At 38.4% G+C, this 21,419-nt stretch overlaps 1 protein-coding gene across 1 annotated transcript; it reads right to left on the reverse strand.

The window, feature by feature from the left end:
* Positions 1–1,540: 1,540 nt before the first annotated feature.
* DSPP (dentin sialophosphoprotein) lies at positions 1,541–20,879 on the reverse strand. Its single transcript, XM_024736017.1, has 7 exons — positions 20,823–20,879; positions 19,626–19,737; positions 9,065–9,167; positions 6,012–6,087; positions 4,868–4,954; positions 3,738–4,733; positions 1,541–3,257 (listed from the first exon to the last, which is right to left on the reverse strand). Exons 4-7 carry the CDS (start codon positions 6,060–6,062, stop codon positions 1,977–1,979), a joined length of 2,415 nt encoding a protein of 804 aa, XP_024591785.1. The 5' UTR covers positions 6,063–6,087; positions 9,065–9,167; positions 19,626–19,737; positions 20,823–20,879; the 3' UTR covers positions 1,541–1,976.
* Positions 20,880–21,419: the final 540 nt, after the last annotated feature.

Genomic DNA, 21,419 nt, shown 5'->3' on the forward strand with positions numbered 1-21,419 from the left:
AAAAAAAGCTAATTAAAAAAGTATGTTGGAGGAAGTAAGTACTCACAAACTCATTAAGATGAAGGGAGTTTTCCTTGGGAACAGTCCTAGAAATAGATGTTTATTATAGCACCAAAATTCATTATCTCTTTCATTTACATACATTATATAATTTACAAAGAGTTTCATATCCATTGCCTGACTTAGAGCTCACAACAACCTTTTGAAATAGGTAGGACAGTTACTAGAAGCCACAATTTACAAATTGGAAAAAGACAAAAGGGCTAAAGGAGTTACAAATCTAGAGCATAGTTTAAGGAAAGAAGTTTGGAGTCATGTACATGATTATGATATAGTAGAAACTTGAAATTTTACAGTATTAGGAGTTACCAAGTAGTTTATAAATGGCAGTATTTTGAAAGCCTTCAGCAATATTACTTGCAATATTGATCTCTTAACTAAGAAACTCATGCATAAAGGAGGAAGGAGGCAGGAAAAAAAAAAAGCTACTGAAACTCTTTGTGTAAATATGCCCTATAATAGAGCATAAAATTTTCAACCAGTCAGCTAATGACTGGCTGAAAATTAACATTAAAAAGTTGCATTCAACACTTCGCCGTATAGAATTTTACCTTTGAATTAGAACAAATCTAAAATAACTACCTAAGTGGAAGAGAGATATTACAAATCATCACTTACTAAATCTTGAATAATACCCTAAGGCTTATGCTTATGGTCATTGTATCTCCCAGAGTCCCAGATAAGCCAAATTTACACCTCCAGTCCCCAGGTAACTATTCATAGCAGCCCTTTCATTCTCAAGGGTATCCTAGTTTGAGGATAAATGATATATCCACCTTATTAAATACCACGCTCTAGTTTCATACACCTTTAAGATCCTCATGTTCTAGGGTTAGGGCTTCATCTCAAAACTAAGAAGTACCCTCATTCATGCAAAATCTGAAGAACCCACGTTCAGATTTTAGCAGCATGTATGACTCAGATAAAAAAGAGTAGTTTCCAAAGCAGCTGTGGGCTTTACTAAAGAGATTAAAATAAGAAGGAAGTCTCAGAGTCTGATTTGGAATTTTTAGTTTGTAGGGGTTTAAAGGCAAATGTGAACCAAGTTTGGCTTGGTGAGAATGAGGTGGAAGACAAATAACTGATTCCACTTAGACGTCTGAACAGAGAGTTCAAAAAGTGCATCCCCTCCAAGAGCACTTCATTCATGAGTTTATTTATTAATAGTTGGAGCATGTTCTAAGCACTGCCTCAGTTTTGTCAGTAGTTTTGGGGACGTTATGCTCCATTTCCAGCACTTTGTAGGAATGTGATACTATACATGAGGTTTTGTTTAAACCAGCCTCTGAATTCTTTCCTGCCTAGCGCTCTTTAGAATTTCCATAATCTGTAATTACTCTATTCACTAATTACAAAGATTATTCCCATGGTCCAGGTAGGTTAAATCGTTGCTGTGATTTTTTTTTCATGTTGCAAGTGTATTTCTTCCTTAGAACAAGCAGATGAATTGTAGCCAAGCTGGGGATCATGGTAACAGCATCTTTTACTCAGAGGTAAGCAGACCATCTATCCAGAATATATAATTACTGAAAGATTAAGGCATTAAGATGTGTTTACTTGCTACATTCTCTAAAGCACTTGGCATTTAAATTGAGTTATTTAGTATGTGATTACTTGAGGTTTCTGTGTAAAATACTAAAGAATATTTTAATCATTCTTCTATGTTTACATTTACACTTTTAACAAAATCTTTTCTGAATATATTTAACACGCGGGTACACGGATTCTCTCTCTGAGGGTGTTCAGACCTGGCTCTGAATCTGACAATTTGACTATTTTCTGGTTGTTTCTGTTGTTGTTTACATATGTCTTCTCTTTTATTTCTCCCCTTTGTTTACTTTCTTAGAAATCTTTATTTCCTATCAATTACTCACCAGATTGTTCACGAAAGGAATCTGGTGGAGTTTTCTTTAGTTCTAATCGCCACTGGTTGAGTGACTACTGTCACTGCCTTCACTGTCACTATCACTGTCACTACCACCTCCATGGTTGTCACCGTTACCAGACTTGCTCTTGCTGTCACTCTCATCACCACTGTCAGATGCACTGTCACTGCTGTCACTATCACTGCTGTTGCTGTCACTCCTGTCACTACTGTCACTATCACTGCTGTCACTGTCGCTGCTGTCACTACTGTCGCTGCTGTCTGACTTGCTGCCACTACTACCGTCACTACTGTCACTGCTGTCACTGCTGTCACTGCTGTCACTACTGTCACTGTTGTCACTGCTGTCACTGCTGTCACTGCTGTCACTGTCGCTGCTGTCACTATCACTGCTGTCACTGTCACTGCCGTCACTACTGTCGCTGCTGTCTGACTTGCTGTCACTGCTGTTACTACTGTCACTGTCTGATTTACTGTCACTTTCACTGCTGTCACTACTATCACTACTGTCACTGCTGTCACTGCTGTCACTGCTGTCACTACTGTCACTGCTGTCACTGCTGTCACTGCTTTCACTACTGTCACTGCTGTCACTGCTGTCACTGCTGTCACTACTGTCACTGCTGTCACTGCTGTCACTACTGTCACTGCTGTCACTGCTATCACTGCTGTCACTGCTGTCACTACTGTCACTGCTGTCACTGCTGTCACTGCTTTCACTGCTATCACTGCTGTCACTGCTGTCACTGCTGTCACTGCTGTCACTACTGTCACTGCTGTCACTACTATCTGAGTTATCTTTGGTGCTGCCTGATTTTCCATTCTTATCACTCCCAATGTCACCGTTGCCATCACCACCACTATCATTAGCATCTGATGTGTTATCACTATCACCTTCTTCTCCTCCTTTTGAGTCACTGTCATTGCCATCATCACTTGATTCATCAGAGTTATAAGAAGCATCTCCTCGGCTGCTGTGGTTGTTGTCACCTTCAGAATTGGTATCATCACTACCATTAGACTCATCACTGCTGTTGGGATCATCTCCTTGCACGGATTCATCACCAAACTCATAACTGTCATAGCCATCACTGTTACTGTCACTGCGTGTTTTGCTGGGTCCAAACTTATCTTGAGGTTCTAATTTCTGGCCAGGTCCCTGCATGACGTCAACCTCTTCTTGTGCCTTGACATTTCCTTTGCCCACAATCATTCCATGTTGGCCTTTACTCTCTTTATCTTCATTCATTTTCCCAGCTTCTTTGGTAATATTGTTTCTGTTGCCACTGCTGGGACATTCCATTTCTATTCCCTATGGAAAGATGGAGAAAAGAATGATTAATTAGTGAATGTTATTCCGCAAAATTGCATTGGTTTGAGGAAGACTGACTGGGGAAAATGGCCATAGAACAGGAGTTCAGCTTCCAGTACTTCAGAAACATGTCTGTGAAAACGTGTTTTATTCAGTACTTGAAAGTACTCTGGTGTTTAGATTATAGACTATCCCATTTGTGTTTTTACCCAATAAGAGCTTTCATAAACAGTTACGTGCTGCATTAATTATTTAGCATAAGACTTTTGAAGAATTATAACCAAATTTTCAGAGATTTCTGCTTTTTAAAATTGTTCTATAGCAAAGTCTAGTACGGACTCTAGCTTTCCCATCAAATATTCAAGTAATTTAGATGCAAAACTACATGACTATTTGTCATGATTTATTTTCATGCTACCATCATGGAAGGAAGGGGAGAATTTAAACTGGCCTTGAAAGAAACCAGCTTCACAAACTAACCTTAACTTGGTTCTTCCCAATAGCAGGTGGCTCTAATTTCTCAGTGATTCCGTTTTCCACAGCTTTGCTTTCTCTCTGATTGGGTTTTTGAGTGTCCTCTATTTTTTGGCTACCATTGTCTCCTGAAGTACCGTCAAAATCGTCCTCACTCTTGGAGGTGTTGTGTCCATCAATGGCGTGGGTGTCTTCTTTGTCCGCAGGATCATCAGCTTCACCACCAATTGAATTTTGACCTAAGCTATTGTCATCGTCATCTTCTGTTTCATGAGGTTGACCCTCTTGGCCCTTGCTGTTATCAGGGCTTTTTTCTCCATTCCCTGTCTCTTCACCTTCATCATCACCAGAGCCCTTGTCTTCATTTTCATCTGCTCCATTCCCACTAAGACTTCCATCAGAATTGTCCAAGGCAACATCTTCTCTATTGCTATCTCCACTTTCCCCTGGTGTTACCCCTGTCTCCTTATTCCCATTGCTCTCGCCTTCTCTCTGAGGTGTTTCTTCACTTGTATCACCCCCATTTCTACAGAAATTCCCACTTATTTCATCCTCGTGACCTGTACCATTACTGCTTCCAGCTACTTGATGTCCATCTTCTTGGACAACAGTGGCATCTTCACTCTGACTTGCATTTCCAACACCCCCATTTTGGGAATTGTTCTCAGTAATCCCACTAATATTGCTCCCATTTGCTGTTCCAGCACTGTCGGTGATGCTTACTTGTCTCCTGATGCCATTTGCTGTGGTGCTGTCTTCTTGATGGAGCCCATCATGACCATGTGTTTCTGGTTTTCCTGTGCCCCCATTCAGATCCTCAGTATTCCTCTCTTCATTTGCTAACATGGAACTTGTAGAAGAACTTTTCTCTCCCACTTCTGCCTCCTCAGAACCATTTCTCTCTCCTTTGTAACCATCTTCGGTGTACTGTTGCCTTCCTCTTTCATTTTCATGCAGGAGGACACCACTTTCTTTGGTGGTATCATTGGCATTTAACTCATCCTGGAAAAGAGAAACAATGCAAAATAAATTGTGGATACCATCTTAAAGTAAAGCAAACTGAAAAGATGAGCATCAATTTTTTGGAAATTAATGGAATCTAAAAACAACTTAGAAACACATTTTACATCCTGTACCTGTATTGGCACTTTCAATTTTGCTAGAAGATTTAAATTCACAGATTTGTCAACAGCATGTCTCTCCAATGGCTTGATTTGAGGAACCTACCAAAGTGAAAATACTGGAAATTGAAAGCATTCTTATTTTGTGCACATGTGTGCCCACACATGCACACACACACACACACACAAACACACACACATTTTTCTCCAAATGAAGAAAAAAAGATATAACACAAAGGTCAAAGTATGATCTAATTGGGTAGAAAAGAGAAGTGGCTTGTTATAGGGCTTATGTAGAATTTAAACTTGGCAGTATTCCCAATTTTATTGAAGTATTAACCAGATCACTTAACTGTAGAAAGGGAATAGTCTTTTATAAAAATGAAGAGAGAGACCTTTGATATTTCTGTACGATGCTTCTTGCAATAGCACCAGACCCACATTAAGTATAATCCTGGCCAAAACCCCTAAGAAAATGCTAGGTCTGACCAGAGCCAGGGAGGAAGCAAAGGCAAGTACTTTGCTACTTCTGTGACCTTCAGGAGCACAATGAAAACAGTTGAGAAAATTCTCAACTACAGAAACACTAAAGTATTTGGTATTATGAAAACATATCAAAATGTTAACCATAGCAGCTGGCTAATAAAATTACAAATGGTTTAATTTTCCTAATTTTTCTTTGTCGGTATTCATCTGTATATCCCAAATTTAACTTTCTGAGTGAAACATCAGTTTTCCCTTCATTGAAAAAACATGTGATTTTTTTCCTACTTTTCTTTCTTGAAATCTTCCTAAACAATACAGGCTTTGTTGATATTAGAATGAAACTCATAGGGTGTTAGCAAAGATGGACAGTCTCCATGACTTCTAAGCATTAAATGTAAATGAATCTGAGTGAATTTTAAAAGAAATAATCCTTCCAACAAGACAGGAGTTTCAATTAGAAGAACGGGAGCCTGAATTGGAGTGCCTATTTGGTTTTGTTGAGACCCCAAATATATCTTGTAAAGTCTTTCATGTAAATCTAAAAGTTTAGATTCAGCTGATCGATAAGGTCTCAAGAAAAAAAAAGTATATATACTTTTATATATTTATATATATATGTTAGCTTAAAAAAGATAACAAGGTAAGAAGGGTTTTTTGAGGAAGGCATACTTACTGGAATGGCCCATGCTACTGTCCAAATGCAAAAATATATAATTATCTTCATTTCCTTTAGAAATATTAATCAGTGGCTGTTTTTGAAGAAAAAAGAACAGCACAAAATTACTTATAGAGCAAAATATGATAACCATATAATGTATTATTTTGGTCCGTAAGCATTTGCGTTTTTCCTAGGCAAGGAGTATGGATCCAACATCAGAAGAAGCTGTCAAGACTCAGCGTTCCCGGGCTTCCCTGGTGGCGCAGTGGTTGCGAGTCCGCCTGCCGATGCAGAGGACACAGGTTTGTGCTGCTGTCCGGGAAGATCCCACATGCCGTGGAGCTGCTGGGCCCGTGGGCCATGGCCGCTGAGCCTGGGCGTCCGGAGCCTGTGCTCCGCAACGGGAGAGACCACAGGAGTGAGAGGCCCGCGTACCGAGAAAAAAAAAAAAACGACTCAGTGTTCCAGAACACACCTGGAGTCACAGTGACGTACAATGGCGTCATCCAGCTCAGTACTGATGGCGCTACCTAGACTTTTTCTGCCTTTGCTAATGAAGGGGTACAGCCAGGCAGTTACAAAAACCATAACTATAACTTTCTCCTTCTGTTGTTCCTGATGGCAATAATGTGTCTTCTGAATAGTTTTAATCAAGGATTAACTAATTCTGCTAAAATTGTGCTTAAAAGATTGTGTTTATCATCCCCACCCCCAAAGCCACACTACTGGGCTGGCTAGATTGTACAGAAAAGAAGTTACTAGCATGAAGATGAAAGAACATGGAGTTTGGATTCAGAGACCTGGGTTCCAATTCTATCTTTGCTACCTGATGTGCGAGCTTGAAGAATTTAAGTAGCTTTCTTAAGCATTTGACTCCTCGGTCTGGGATAACAAGAATACCTGCACTTCAGGATTACCCCAATTATCTTAGCAGAAGAATTTTCTCTGAGAAACATTCTCTGACTCCATGTCAAAGGGCGTTTGCTGTCTCTCTCCTCTTTACACCCAGGAGCTTCTGCACACCTTGCTAGTAGCGCTGCACAGTTTTCACTGTTTTAAAGTAGCCTGGTGGCTACTTATATGTTCCCCCACTCTACTGAGAGCTCCTGAGGTCCAGGAGAGTGTCTTGGTGATCACTGTATTCCAAACCATAGCACAGAACAAGCTATTTTGTGACTGTTGCTGATGAATATATACTTATTACTCTAAGCAACATGTAGCACTGTTCCGGGTATTTAACAGTCTCAATAAATGATAGCGATTATTATGTGGGACTTCTAAAAACATGATCCTTCATTCCTGTTAGAATCCACATTCAGAAACGATCTAATGTACATTTTTGATACTTTGGGATAGACATTGAGTTCATGAGAATCAAAATTTTAAACCTTCTATTTCATGCACTCCCACTGGATTTATAGATTATAATATTGTATGTCATAAGATAGCCTTGATTGAATTTAATGTTGATAGTGGAAGCATAATAAAACCGCAGTGAATATCAACTGTCCTAGAAGTATCGGCATTTTCACAGGAGAGAGGACCCAGTTCCAGAGCTATTGAGAGGGGAAAAAGATGTGCTTACTCTTATAGCTGTCCAACAGAAAGCCAAGAATAGCTAGACCTCTTTCAAAAATGCTGTAGATTAAAAACGAGGCTGATGTGACCTCAGGACACTAGAATGCAGAGCTCTGGGGCATAGATGTGGAAGGGCAGCTGTTTAGTAAGCAGAGGTTATACTGTGCTTTGCAGTCCCAAACCTAATTATTACATAGACTCTGCAGAAGACCAGTCTACACTGTGATTTGGAGGAAACACGGTATCCTGGAAAGGAACTTATAGTGAAGGACAGAGTTGTGTGCATCCCATTTCTGAACTGCAATCCAGCAATCTGACCACTTTAGCTCCCTTTCAGATCTACGCCAGAACAGTTGCACAATGCACGACGCTACTTGCCACTGTGTCCACAGGTAGGGAAATGGCTTGAAAGGCTACTATAGAAATGGCCTCCATTTTGTCAGTCTGAAAGCAGAGGCTTCAGAATTGTGTGAACCCCCTTCAGATTATTTTATGTATTATCACAAACAAAATGAGATTTTACTTAATTTGAACGAGTTAATAAAACCTTGAAAAGCAAAGCTTAAATAAAGCCCTGTTTCAAAGCCCAAGGTAGTTATTTATATCTGGTTATCTAATTTGTTATCAAAACTAATAAAAGCAACCAGATAATTACAAGGTTTCTACCTCAGTTTACCATTGTTTTAGTAACATGTCTTTTATTTTCCAAACCTATTATTATATCATGAAACAGAAAAAGTGTGTGAAAGAAGTCAGACTCTCCAGATATCCTAAGTAGAAGTATTTTAATCTAGTTTTAAAACCCTAATGTCAATTGGTAAAATAATAACAATTTATTATTATTATTATTTTAGGCCAAAGGTTGATTTTTCAGGGACCAAAAAATTAAATGTAAACTGAGATTCATTCAACAAACATTTGAAGGCCTAACGTGGGCCAGATACTGAACCCTGGGAACACATATGAGTCCTATCCTCATAGAGTTTATTACTGACTAGATTAGCCAAACTTTGAAATAAATGTAACATAATGTGTTAAATCAAATTCCTAAATCCATGTTCATTTCTTAATACAGTCAGTGTTTAAATGTTACTATTTGAAAGAGATGGCTTTTCTGCATAAAAATAACAGTAATGGAGCTTTAGTGAATTATGCATAAAATATTCTAATCACTCATTCCGTTGTTAGTATTTTAGATATAAAATATGTGCTTCATCTTACATATACTTTTCCTGACTATTAGCAACTGACATTTTAACATAATGGCTGTGGAAAACAAATCTGATTCTTCAGTGATGCAATATTTTGCTAGGTGGAATTAGCACCACTTACCACATAATTTTCCATTATCTTTTAAAACATAATTTTAATTTGACAAGTCAAAAGTGAAGGAAAATGTCTAATCATAAGGGTTATTCATTTTTTTAAATCGAGTTGGCTTCTCTGAAATTCGAATTTCTTTCCAAAGAAATCAGTTGGGTCCATCTTACCTTAAAAGCCTTCAAAGGGACTTTGAAAATCCAGGATTTCTTATCTTTCTCTTTGAGGACTGAGTGGCACACTGTCCTGGGCTTTCGCATGACAATTTTGTACCTGCCGAAATTTAAAGTCAGTTTGATAATTTTCTCAACCAATCACTGTTTAGGATCCTTGATATGGGGTTATAAAGTGTCACTGTGTCTATGAAGCACATAATAAGTTACCCCACTTCCTTCACTTGCTGATATGTATTTGCTCACTGAACCATTCGATTCCAAAGGGACTAGACTCACTTTCACTTAATTAAATAGTTCCTGGGAGGCTGTTTTGCATCTTAAATATAGACAATCACTGTAACATATCTGAAAAGAGCCACTTAAATTCTGTCACCCTGACATTTCTTGTCTTACTAAGGTTGGCAATCTAAGAAAACTCTAGGTTTCTTTAGTAAAATACTGCCTATTTAAGACCCCTATCATTCCTGAGGTAGGTATTAAAGTTTCTGTGCTATAATTCAAGAAACTGTCCACATGCAACAGCCTGGACATCGCCTGAGGGGTCTTTAACAGTCTATAAATAGTAACTCCCAAGAAATCTCTCTGACCTAAATAAACAGTGGTGTGAAGCTTAAAAATGTATCAATTTAGTATTCAAACTAAATTTTAAAAATAGATATTCAAAATACTAAAACTTATTGTAAGGTAGCTAGATGTACAAAAGTACATACCTACAGTAGATCTAGCTCTCAGTTATCTCTGTTATTTGTGCTAGCCGTGGAGGACGACCTAGAAAGCCAGACCATAATTCTAGCACAAGTTCTGGCACCTGAACTCACCATTCACTTGAACCCCAGACGTATGCTGTAATGCGGGTAACCCCTAAACCAGTTCTCCAATCTAAGAATTGAAAACCTTGACAGTCTAAGTCTCTCCATGTACTTGTTCAAAATATTCCAATTTTTTAAAATGTCATAATATCAAAGGATGTGAACCAAGTAACTTGCTACAATCCAACAGTGATAACTCCAGAATTTATATATAGAACTATTACAGGGAAAGTAGTAAGGTTGAAAGGGAGTGGAAGGAATGGAAAGAGATTTGCCTTGAAGCTGTGTTTTCATAGCAAGCACTTTGTTCTTATCTAAACAGCATGTTTACGTGGGTGGCTTAAAGGACCTAATCAAATTTTAAGGAGTCTTAAGTCACTTCTGGGAGCAACACAACAGATACTAGTGGAGGTTAGGGAACTGAACCTGCCTTCCTTTTCCGTTAACCTGAATTAACATGAGAATTCTGATCTTTTGTTAACTTTCCCAGGTTTCAGCAAAGGATTGTAGCGTCATACCCTCAGCTTTTTCTAGATCATTCTCTCCTGATGGCAAACTTCTTAATTTTAACATCTTTTGCCATTTGGATAGGCAGAGACCTTTCAATACCATCAGGTCCTGGTTTCTTTCTCTTTAACAGTTTTTCTCTCAATGTATTTTCTCTCCTCTTGCATTTTGTTTATTTTTATTTATTTATTTATTTGCGGTACGCGGGCCTCTCACTGTTGTGGCCTCTCCTGTTGCGGAGCACAGGCTCTGGACGCGCAGGCTCGGTGGCCATGGTTCACGGGCCCAGCCGCTCCGCGGCATGTGGGATCTTCCCGGACCGGGGCACGAACCCGTGTCCCCTGCATCGGCAGGCGGACTCTCAACCACTGCGCCGCCAGGGAAGCCCCTCCTCTTGCATTTTGTTATAAGTAGCAAGAAGAAGCCAGGCAGAAGCCTCAACACTTTGTTCAAAAATCTCCTTAGCTATATATCCAAGTTCAGTGCTTACAAACTCTGCTTTCCACATAACTGAAGGACAAAATTCTGCCAAGCTTTCTGTCACGAGGATAACAAGAATCCTCTTCCTCCATATTCCAGTAATGTCTTTGCTCATTCCTTCTGAGACCTCGCCAGCAGTGTCTTTAACATCTATATTTCTACTCACGGTTTTCCAGCCTCTACCCATTGTCTGATTCCAATGCTACACCCACAGTTTAAGAATTTCTTATGGCAGCACCCCACTTCCATGTACCAAAATCTATATTAGTCTTCTCTTGCTGCCTAGCAAGTCACCAAGTGTACTTTTGCTTTTAGAAGGCTTATTTGGCTCATTTAGCCTCACCTAAATAATCTCTTTATCTTAAAGGCAACTGATTAGCACACTTAATTACCTTGGCCAAATCCTTTTTGCCATATTAACAGGATTTCATCATGAGGCAGGAGATAGATGGGCCCCAGCCTGAACAGTTTCCCCACTGTGGACAGAAACTCCATAATAGCAGAAACTTCATAAAAGCAGGATGATGGAGGAGGCTGGGCCCTGCCCAGATAGAAGATAAGAGACCACATATTCCTCATTCCTGAAATCAGGAGACCTCCCCGACTACACATGAGCAGAAGGGATCTTTGGAGGTCAAAAGCGGAGTGATGCTAACTGATGCCAACTGATGCTCATTACCCATAGGCCTCTTTGGTAGAATCCATCTTGGCTAAGAGCTGCGTGCGCACACATGGGAAAATCCTGAGCTATACCAAATACAGACTTTGAACCAGGCAAATCAAAATGATTGGCCAAAGGAAACCCAGAAGAAATGCCCCATGTAAGTGATTCAAACTGCCACGAGGGCATGACTGTCTCTCTGAGCCCACCCATTTGTGTCTATCCCCACGTACTGTACTTCTTTTTTCCCTAATAAATACTTTACTCGTTTCACTACTTTCCATCTTTGTGGGAATTCTTTTTCTGCAAAGCCATAGGGCCAGGGCCTTGTCACTGACCACTGTTCTAGTGGCTAGGATTCGGTGCTCTCACCGCCGCAACCTGACCTCAATCTCTGGCTGGGATCTGAAACCCTGCTTCAAGCCGCTGTAGGCCAAGGCCACCAGAGATCAATCATGGAAATGATACTTCATCATATTTACTCGTTCTCTCCACATTCAAAGGAGAGAGGATTGTACAAAAGTGAGGGTCATTGGGGATCGTCTTAAAATTCTGCCTACCACACATGTTAAGCTACAGTGAAAGAAAATAGATCAATATCTTCATGCCTTGGGGCTGGGGGCCACGGTGCTGGCGTGTGTAGAAAGAAGGGATTTTTAAAGGGGGCATGAGGAAATTTTCATGGATACTTTTGATTGTCTTAATTGTGGTGACTGTTTAATGGGTGTGTACATATGTCAAAACATCAAATTGTACCCTTTATATATGTACATTTATCGTGTGTCAATTACACCTCAATGAAGCTGTTAGGGGGAAAAAGTAGTAATTAACCCATTTCAAATTCTGTAAATTGAGAAGTGAAAACTGCGGTTTTAATAAGGTCTACCTAAAGGAAAACATAAACTTCAATTTATTGTGGAAACCAAACAATTAACTAAAATTTAAGATCTGGGCTCGGAGATCTACATCAATTTAGTAACTAAAAAAGCTATCTATAAACCCTTAACTAGGATTGTTATTCTGTTCTTAAAGAAAGAGCTTGGAATGGAACTCTTAATCTAGAGGCTACTCTATTACCATGACTTTGAACTATCTGTCTTCCTGTTTCCTTAAATTTGGATAAACAGTAGCTGAGCCAAACGTCAAAAATAAGGCAAGAATAGCAATAGCAGCGGAGACACAGGGAGAATGTTCCAACTCAGATTATTTTGAGTTGACTCCAACTAGTTCACAGCAGAAGCCGCTTGAGTAGGTGTTCTCTGTGTGAGCAGATGTATAACATCCCTACTGGACATCTTTGACTGATGGAAGTTTAAATGGCAAAAACCTTCCACTGCCCGACATTGAATTAATGTCAGTGCAATTTAAAAAAACAGACACTGTATTAAGTTGTTTTAAAACAACCATAGTCTTTTTAAAAGTGGCAACCATTTCTTCCAGATTCCATATTCCATTTCCACCAAGGCTCTAGCTGGCATAATGTTGTGTGAAATAGCTTGATTAAAGAAGACACTGGAACTGAACCTCAAGTAATAGACATGTCTGTTGGCCTGTCTTAGCTTCCAATGCCTTATTATGACTGAGACAACAACTGCTAGAACACATAATCCTTTCTTCTTATGAAAACAAAAAACAAAACTTCAAGTTTTCCTCTTTCATGGGCACATATTTTATTTTCTCCAGACCTGTGTCTCAGATATTTAGAGCTAGTAGAGAGTAATGATATAGATTGGAAGTCAGATGTATCTGGGTCAAACCCCTGCCTTTTCCTATGTGACCTTGGAAAAGTAACCTAATCTTTCTAAGATTCAGTTTTTCCATCTGTAAAATTATGTTATGATAACGGTTAACGCTTATATAACATTTATATATTAGCATTTATAACAAGATACACCCTGTACACAGCAATCTAAGCCCATTATCTCGTGTAGTCCTTAAATGATCACACAGATAACTCTGCTATCTCCATCACAGGGATGGAGAAAGTGGGTCCTAAGGTGGCACAAACAATAAGTGACAGAACCCAGATTTAAACCCCATAATTCTGATCTCAGAACCTGGCTCTTAGCCACTGCACTAAATTAATTTCCTCCTTCATAATGACACAGTGAGGGTAATGTATGCAAAACCACTCCGTACCCAGCACACACATGACTCCTAATAGGGGGAGCTATCATGAATTTCATGGTTCTTTGCCAAGTTTGAGTCCCTTCCTTGTCACTGCCCAGACTTTCCTAAGATTATTGGTAAAGTGATGTCTTTTAAATTAAAAATGAATTAATAAAATAAAATTTTAAACTTTAACAGTTATTTTATGAAATATTATAAGTAGATTATTAATTTTTCTTGTCCTGAGTGCTGAACCTCTTAACAGGCATGCCTGGTTCCAGTCTCTGGGCCCTACCCCTGAATCTATCACCCAGATGCTGGCATAATCTTTCTAAAATGCAAATCTAATCATTTTACTACTCGACTTAAACTTCTCAGTGTCTCTTTAATGTGGCATGGGACTTCTGAAACCATCCAGCTTCAACTTGGGCCCCACCCCTTTGAGAACCCTCGAGACCCTGGAAGAAGAGGAACAGGGCCAGAGATGCGGTTGGGGTCGGTTGTGTGTCCTCCTGAATGCACAGGACGTGTCCTGTATTTAAATGACCTTTCCTACTTCCTGTATTGACTTGGTCGGGTCTACCTAAGTGTCCTATATTCCGCTCTTCTCAATACTCATGAAAAGTTGGTGCTATTTTTCCACCACAGTAACTGGAGCTTAAGTCTCTTAAATGGCAACTCCAGCCCCAGATTACTCCTGCACACATCTGTACAACCCGAGTTGCCCTCTCCTGCAGGTCTGGCTGAGGGAAAACCAAAAGGAGGGACTTAGAATTAAAATACATATTTTTCATACATAAGAAAAGAAAAGACTGTTCTTTGGCTAAAGTCCCAAGTCATGAAGAGGGAACCACCATTAATTAGGGATAGATCAATGCTCACGTTCTGAAAAATCACCCAATCAGCAACAGCCTCACTCCAGTAACAGCTTCTGAGAGTTAGCAAATCAATGACATCGAAGCTTCCAAAAGTCTGCCAATCAGTGACAACCCCATGTTTCAGGACAACAGCCAATCAGTAAGTGCCTCATTCCAGTGGCCACACTAGCACATCTGGACTTTCTGAAAGTCCACCGATTCCTGAAAGCCAGGCTTCCCAAAACATTAACCCAGTAATACTGTGCCTTACGAGTACAGCTCTTCCTTGTGCAAAGGGGAAGTTCATCATTTTTACATCAGTTCTTGAGTAGTTCACAAGTTTGCAACTCTTTCAACAGTTCAAACCCTGCTTACAGCTAGTTGTGAGTTCTTACTTGTGAATGACAAACACACCATCACGACCGTGATGTTATCAAATTCAATTTTCATTCCTTGCTGTGTGGCCTTTAATTTGTGTATATTTGAATCCCAAAACATAATATAAATTTTGTAATACATTTTCTGATCCGTGAACATTGATTAAATGAGGAGAAAGTCCTTTGGAAATTCTCTGTACAATTCCCAATTGTTGATTTAATGTTTTAAAAATTGTAGAAAGACAGATATAAATCAGTATAAAATAGTAACTAAATATAAGAAATGTAATTTCTTCAACTACTGCCAAAGATGTGATAAAATAATAAATTTTTATGGGACATTCAGATGAAGAAGATAAAATAATCACAGCAGAAGCTGTAATGGCTTTCCACACTGAATATCATCTGCCTTCATCTCAAATAACTGTTGGAATGTGCTGCTACCAGAAGTATTTTCTGATCCCAAAATTACAAATAAATTATCAGGGTGAAATCTATTACAACAATAAAAATGTAATAGTTCCACTTATTGTTACAGAGCTTATGGGAAATCTAATGCCTTATCTTTACATAGCTATAGATGCAAATAGCCATAATGCAGAAAACATGTTCCCTTTGTTTGTACAATTACTTTTCTCATGAAAAAGTGTTACTTATAAGGCTATTGTGAGTAAAATCTCTTTCAGATGAGACTTCAGAAGGGTTCTATTATTGTGTTAGGAGTTAATGAGAAAACTGTACTGCTTTTGGTGGCAAAATCATGAATACAGATTCTGCTAGATATTTGCATGAAAGTGCAGACAATGTTTAGTCAAAGTTGAAGCAAAACATGAATGTAAGGTGTTGGCTATCCTGCCATATTCTGCAAATGCTGTTCAAACAGCATCTAATGTCCTTTCTACTGACATTGAAGTCATTATGAAAATTTTCTCCTACTTCAGCATTTATATTGTTCAAACTGAGCAATTAAAAGATTTTTGTGAGAACTGCCAGAAAGAGAAACTAAGAAAACAATCCCACTTATAATTGCATCAGAAAGAATAAAATGTCTAGGAATAAATTTAACCAAGGAGGGGAAAGACCTTTACACTGAAAACTATAAGACATTAACAGAAGAAATTGAAAAAGACACAAATAAATGGAAAAAAAGTTTTGTGCTCATGGATTGGAAGAATTAATATTGTTAAAATGTCCATCCTGCCCAAAGCAATCTACAGATTCCATGCAATCCCCATAAAAATTCTAATAGCATTTTCCACAGAAACAGAAAAAACAATCCTAAAATTTGTATGGAACAGCAAAAGATCCCAAATAACCAAAGCAATCTTGAAAAAGAACAAAGCTAGAGACATCACACTTTCTGATTGCAATCTATAAAACAAAGCTACTGTAATCAAAACAACTTGGTATTAGCATAAAAACAGACACATAGATCAATGGAACAGAGAGAGAGGCCAGAAATAAACCCATGCACATAAGATCAAATAACTTACAACAAAGGAACCAAAAATAAACAGTAGGGAAAGGACAGTATCTTCAATAAAAAGTGTCAGGAAAATGGACAGCCACATGGAAAAGAATGAAACTGGACCACTACCTTACACCATACATAAAAATTAACTCAAAATGGATTGAAGACTTGAATGTAAGACCTGAAACTATAAAACTACTAGAAGAAAACACAGATGGCAAACTCCTTGATGTCAGTCTTGGTGATGATTTTTTTAATCTGACACCAAAAACAAAGGTAAGAAAAGTAAAAATAAACAAGTTAAATTAAATCAAACTTAAAAGCTTCTGTACAGGAAAGGAGACCAGCAACAAACTGAAAAGGCAGCTACTGAATGGGAGAAAACATTTGCAAATCATATATCTTATAAGGGGTTAATACTGAAAATATATAAAGAACTCATACAGCTCAGGAGCAAAAAACAATCTGATTTTAAAATGGGCAGATATTTGCACCCCTATGTTCATAGCAGCACTATTTACAATAGCCAAGACATGGAAACAACCTAAATGTCCATCAACAGATGGATGGATAAAGAAGATGTGGTATATATTATATATATATATAAATGAGTCAGTTTGCTGTACAGCAGAAATTAACAGAACATTGTAAATCAACTACACTTCAATAATTTTTTTCTTTTTGGCTGCACCACGTGTCATGCAGAACTTCCTTGACCAGGGATTGAACTCATGCCTCCCCCCTGCCCCCAGTGGAAGCACAGCGTCTTAAACAATGGACCACCAGGGGAATCCAATTTTTTATTTTTAATAAAATGAGCAGAAGGTCTGAATAGACGTTCTTCCAAAGAAGGCATACAGATGACCAACAGGTACATGAAAAGATACTTAACATCACTAATCATCGGAGAAATGGAAATCAAAACCACATAAGATATCACCTTACACCGTTAGAATGGTTTTTATCAAAAAGACAAGAAATAACAAATGTTGGCAAAGATGTGGAGAAAAGGGAACACTTGTGCACTGTTGGTGAAAATGTAAACTGGTGCAACCACTATGGGAAACAGTATGGAGGTTCCTCAAAAAATTAAAAATAGAACTACCATATGATCCAACAATTCCACTTCTGGATATTTATTAGAAGAAAACGAAAATGCTAACTCAAAAAATGTAAGCATTCCCAAGTTCTTTGCAGCATCATTTAGCTAAGATATGGAAATGACCTAAGTGTCCATTGATGGATTAATGGATAAAGAAAACTAAATATATATACATATATATGTGTGTATACTACACTTCAATAATCTTTTTCCATCTGTGACATCATGGATGGACCTTGAGGGCACCATGCTAAGTGAAGTAAGTCATACAGGGAAAGACAAATATCATATGATCTCATTTATATGATACATACACACACATTGAAATATTGTTCAGCCATAAAAAATAAGGAAATTTTGCCATCTGTGACAACATGGATGGACCTTGAGGGCACCATGCTAAGTGAAGTAAGTCATACAGGGAAAGACAAATATCATATGATCTCATTTATATGTGAAATTTTAAAAAACAACAACAGAAACAAATGAACAAAATCATGCTCATAGATACAGAGAACAGATTGTTGGTTGCCAGAGGCAACCAGAGGAGTGGGATATAAGTGAAACCAGTGAAGGGGGTCAAAATGTACAAACTTCCAGTTATAAAATAAATAAGTCCTGGGGATGTAATGTTCAGCATGGTGACTATAGTTAGTGATACTGTATTGTATATTTGAAAGTTACTAAAGAGTAGATTTAAAAATCTTTCATTTTGAAATCAGCTATACTTAAATAAAATGTTTAAAAATGTCTTTTTCATTTTGAAAAGTATGCACAATGATATTCATTGCTGTCTGTTGTATTAGCAAAAAATGCAACAACCTAAACGTCCATCAGTAGGGGACTAGATAAATGAAGAATGATATATTTATATGATGGAATAACTATGTAGCAGTTAAAAAGGAATGAACTAGAACTCTGTATATCAACATGGATACATCTAAAAGAAATAGTTGGGAAAAAAAAAGCAACTAGCAACCACTGATATGTTTTCTGTCCTTATCATTTTGCCTTATCCAAAATGTTGTATGAATAAAATCACATCCCTAATGAGATCCCTAATCTCATATCCCACTACCTCCCAGACCAGTTCTGTAGAAAATAAAAGACTAGGTCTAGACTGTAGAAGTGTTTAGATAGAGCTGCCACAACTGAACCTTCTCTGAATCTGAGCAACTACCCCTGGCTGTAATAGAACTCTTCTAAGACCAGTTGTACATCTCTGGCTACCAATCATATTTAGTCAGCAGATTTTCAGAGAAAACGAGGGACACAGGTAATCTGCCATTACGGAAGCTCCATTCTTTGAACCATCAGTGGCATTTCTGTTAATTACCTATTATGTGACAGAATTTACCGGTCTTACCTATAGTATCTCTTAATATTATTTATATATAAACTTTGTAGCACATATTTATTAATAAAAATGTATTCATAAAATCATTCTACTTTTAATTGAGGCCATCTCTCAATATCCAACAGCTTTGATAGTCAATCCTGCTCATTCAAAGTTTCCGTATTTGCTAATTTACTAACTTGCTAGCATTTATTTGTAACCCCAAAATCAATATTTACAGTCATTTTATGGTCAATCGAGGACATGTGCTTGCACAGAGCATCAAAAAACTTGAGCTGCCTTATATACAAATCCCTAGCTGAGGTCAAACAAGGTAACAGCCTTCTTATTTCAACTCTCATACTGTAAACGTGTCCTTTTTGGTCTATTTAGTGCCACCTTTTTGTATTTTGTGCTTTTTGTTGGTGATTTCATTGCTTCAAGTGGCTCCAAGCGTAGCGCTGAAGTGCTATCTAGTGTTCCAGAGTGCAAGAAAGGCTGTGATGTGTCATATGGAGGAAATACATGTTAGATGAGCTTTGTTAAGGCATAAGTTATAGTGCTGTTGGCCGTGAGTTTAATGTCAATGAATAAATAAAACGTGTTTATTAATAAGGTGTCTTTAAACAGAAACACACATAAAACAAGGTTATGTATTGATCAGTGGATGAAAATGTTGTGACCAGAGATTCGCAGGAACCTAACGCTGCACGTCTTCTAGGAGCAATGATTCAGGATTTGCTAATTCACTGCTCAAGGCAACTAAGTAAAGCGTAAGTACCTTGATAACAAGGATTGCGTGTGTGTGCTTAATCAGAAACAACTTTCATAAAATATAATACTTACCCTTACTATTTGTGACACACTTTGATAATCTCTCTTATGTTTCTTTTATAATGCTGCTTATAATTGTTTCAACTCCCCGAATTGACAGGTCATGACGGGCATCTGGAAAACACTGCTCCAGCACACACAGAAAGAAAAACAATTTTTCTCAGCTTAGTAAATAAAGTCAACATTCAACATTTATGGGAAAGATAATGGGCCAAGTTAAGTGATCGCATTCTTAAGAAATTTGATGAGTGGTAGCAGTACCTTCTTAGGTTTTCATTATTTTTCATCTTTTTAGATGCCGTGTTAGTTTCTATTTTGCCATAGATTATGTAGCAGCTGTTGAAAGTAAGAACCATTTAATTCATGGACACCATTTCTTTCTGAGATTTGAGGGAGTTCATAATTTTCTGTTGGTGAAGCAGTAAAGAAAGGGTTGGTTTGTGATCAAGTTTGAGGCATAGGGCCAGAAACTTGTAACCAAGTTTGCTTATTGATTACACTGTAATTCAGATGTTTAATTATGCCTTTTAAGTCTTTTGTCATTTATAGTTATTCTTGTACTCTATGCTCTTACAAAAAGCACTTCGTCATCAGGGAGATTCATAGAAAGGCTGTGGAAGAAGTTACAACCAGTTCCACTCCAAGATGATGACCGTGCAAGGATTCCACCCATAACAACTCAAAACAAGAAGCTGTCCTGCCCTTGGGGCCCCTAGGTCAGGCATCCAGAGATTTTTACTCCCTGACAGGCAGAGTCGATGTCCCTACTCAGCCTTGAAGTAGTTACAGAAGACAGACTATTGCCCTTTTGCTTCCCATAAGAATATGGGAGTAAAATCTCTGAGAGGGGAATGAAACAGGGGGAAAGGAGGCAGGGCATAGCCTTTGAACGAATGACGTAGCCCAAGGACATGACATAAACTGATTGGAACCAAGTGGGTCCAAGATGGTGGACAAGTCGACTTCCACTAGACCTTGAGGAGCCTCAGTATACCTCACTGTAACACATCAGCAAGCTAAATGTCACACCCACAGGCGCCATGACAGTTCCAAGGCCGACCAGAAGGATCAAAAAGTGGGCGGTGGCCCAATTCCTGGAAATCCTCCCCCCTTCCCGAAAGTAGCTGGAATACTCCTCCCACTCATTAGCCTATGAAATTACCCACCCCTGTGAAAACTGACAACCCCATATCCTGGTACCTTTCTCACCTTCTGAGATGGCCCACACTCTGTCTGTGTTTCTCTCTAAATAAATCCACTTCTTATCTATCAAAAAAAAGAAAAAAGAAAAAGTGGGTAGCTATTCCTTGCATGCTAAACAGGACTAACTTTTATACTTTTCAGCAAATATTTGGTTGGAATAGTTCCGTGTGGGCTATTGGTTTGAAGGGGCAATGGTAAGATTGCCCAGGCTTTGTTCTGCTAGGTTATTGGTACAATGGGGAGTTCAGTTCAAATTAGTCTGTTCTGCCATAGTAAAGGAAATATTTCCATCATGACTATCAATCAGTTGTTAATAACAGCAGTGTTAGGAGAGGTTAGCCTGTGCTGCTAAAATAAATAAGCCCCAAATTTGGGGGCTTAGTACAATAGAGGCTTATTGTTGCTTGTGTCACAATTCAAAGTAGCTCTCCCGTAGACAATGACCCAGGAACCCAGGCTGTTTCCATCTTATTTTTCTATCATCTTGCAGCTTCAGTCTCACCCTGACATTACCTATATGAAGTTGGGGGAGGAAAGAAAAAGAGGAGCATCTTCCTGTAGGGGACCTGTATCCTGGTTGATTAGATATGGCTGAGAACACTT

Source organism: Neophocaena asiaeorientalis, unplaced genomic scaffold (assembly GCF_003031525.2).
Source record: "Neophocaena asiaeorientalis asiaeorientalis breed wild unplaced genomic scaffold, Neophocaena_asiaeorientalis_V1.1 scaffold7, whole genome shotgun sequence".
In the NCBI taxonomy this organism is placed as follows: domain Eukaryota; kingdom Metazoa; phylum Chordata; class Mammalia; order Artiodactyla; family Phocoenidae; genus Neophocaena; species Neophocaena asiaeorientalis.

Bases quoted from the DNA above. Each gene is read 5' to 3' on its own strand.
- DSPP (XM_024736017.1), bottom strand. From the start codon at position 6,062: ATGAAGATAATTATATATTTTTGCATTTGGACAGTAGCATGGGCCATT. The intron at 4,734-4,867 runs GTACAGGATGTA...TCTCTTTTCCAG, and splicing joins AATTGAAAGTGCCAATACAG to GATGAGTTAAATGCCAATGA. The intron at 3,258-3,737 runs GTTAGTTTGTGA...ATCTTTCCATAG, and splicing joins TTGGGAAGAACCAAGTTAAG to GGAATAGAAATGGAATGTCC.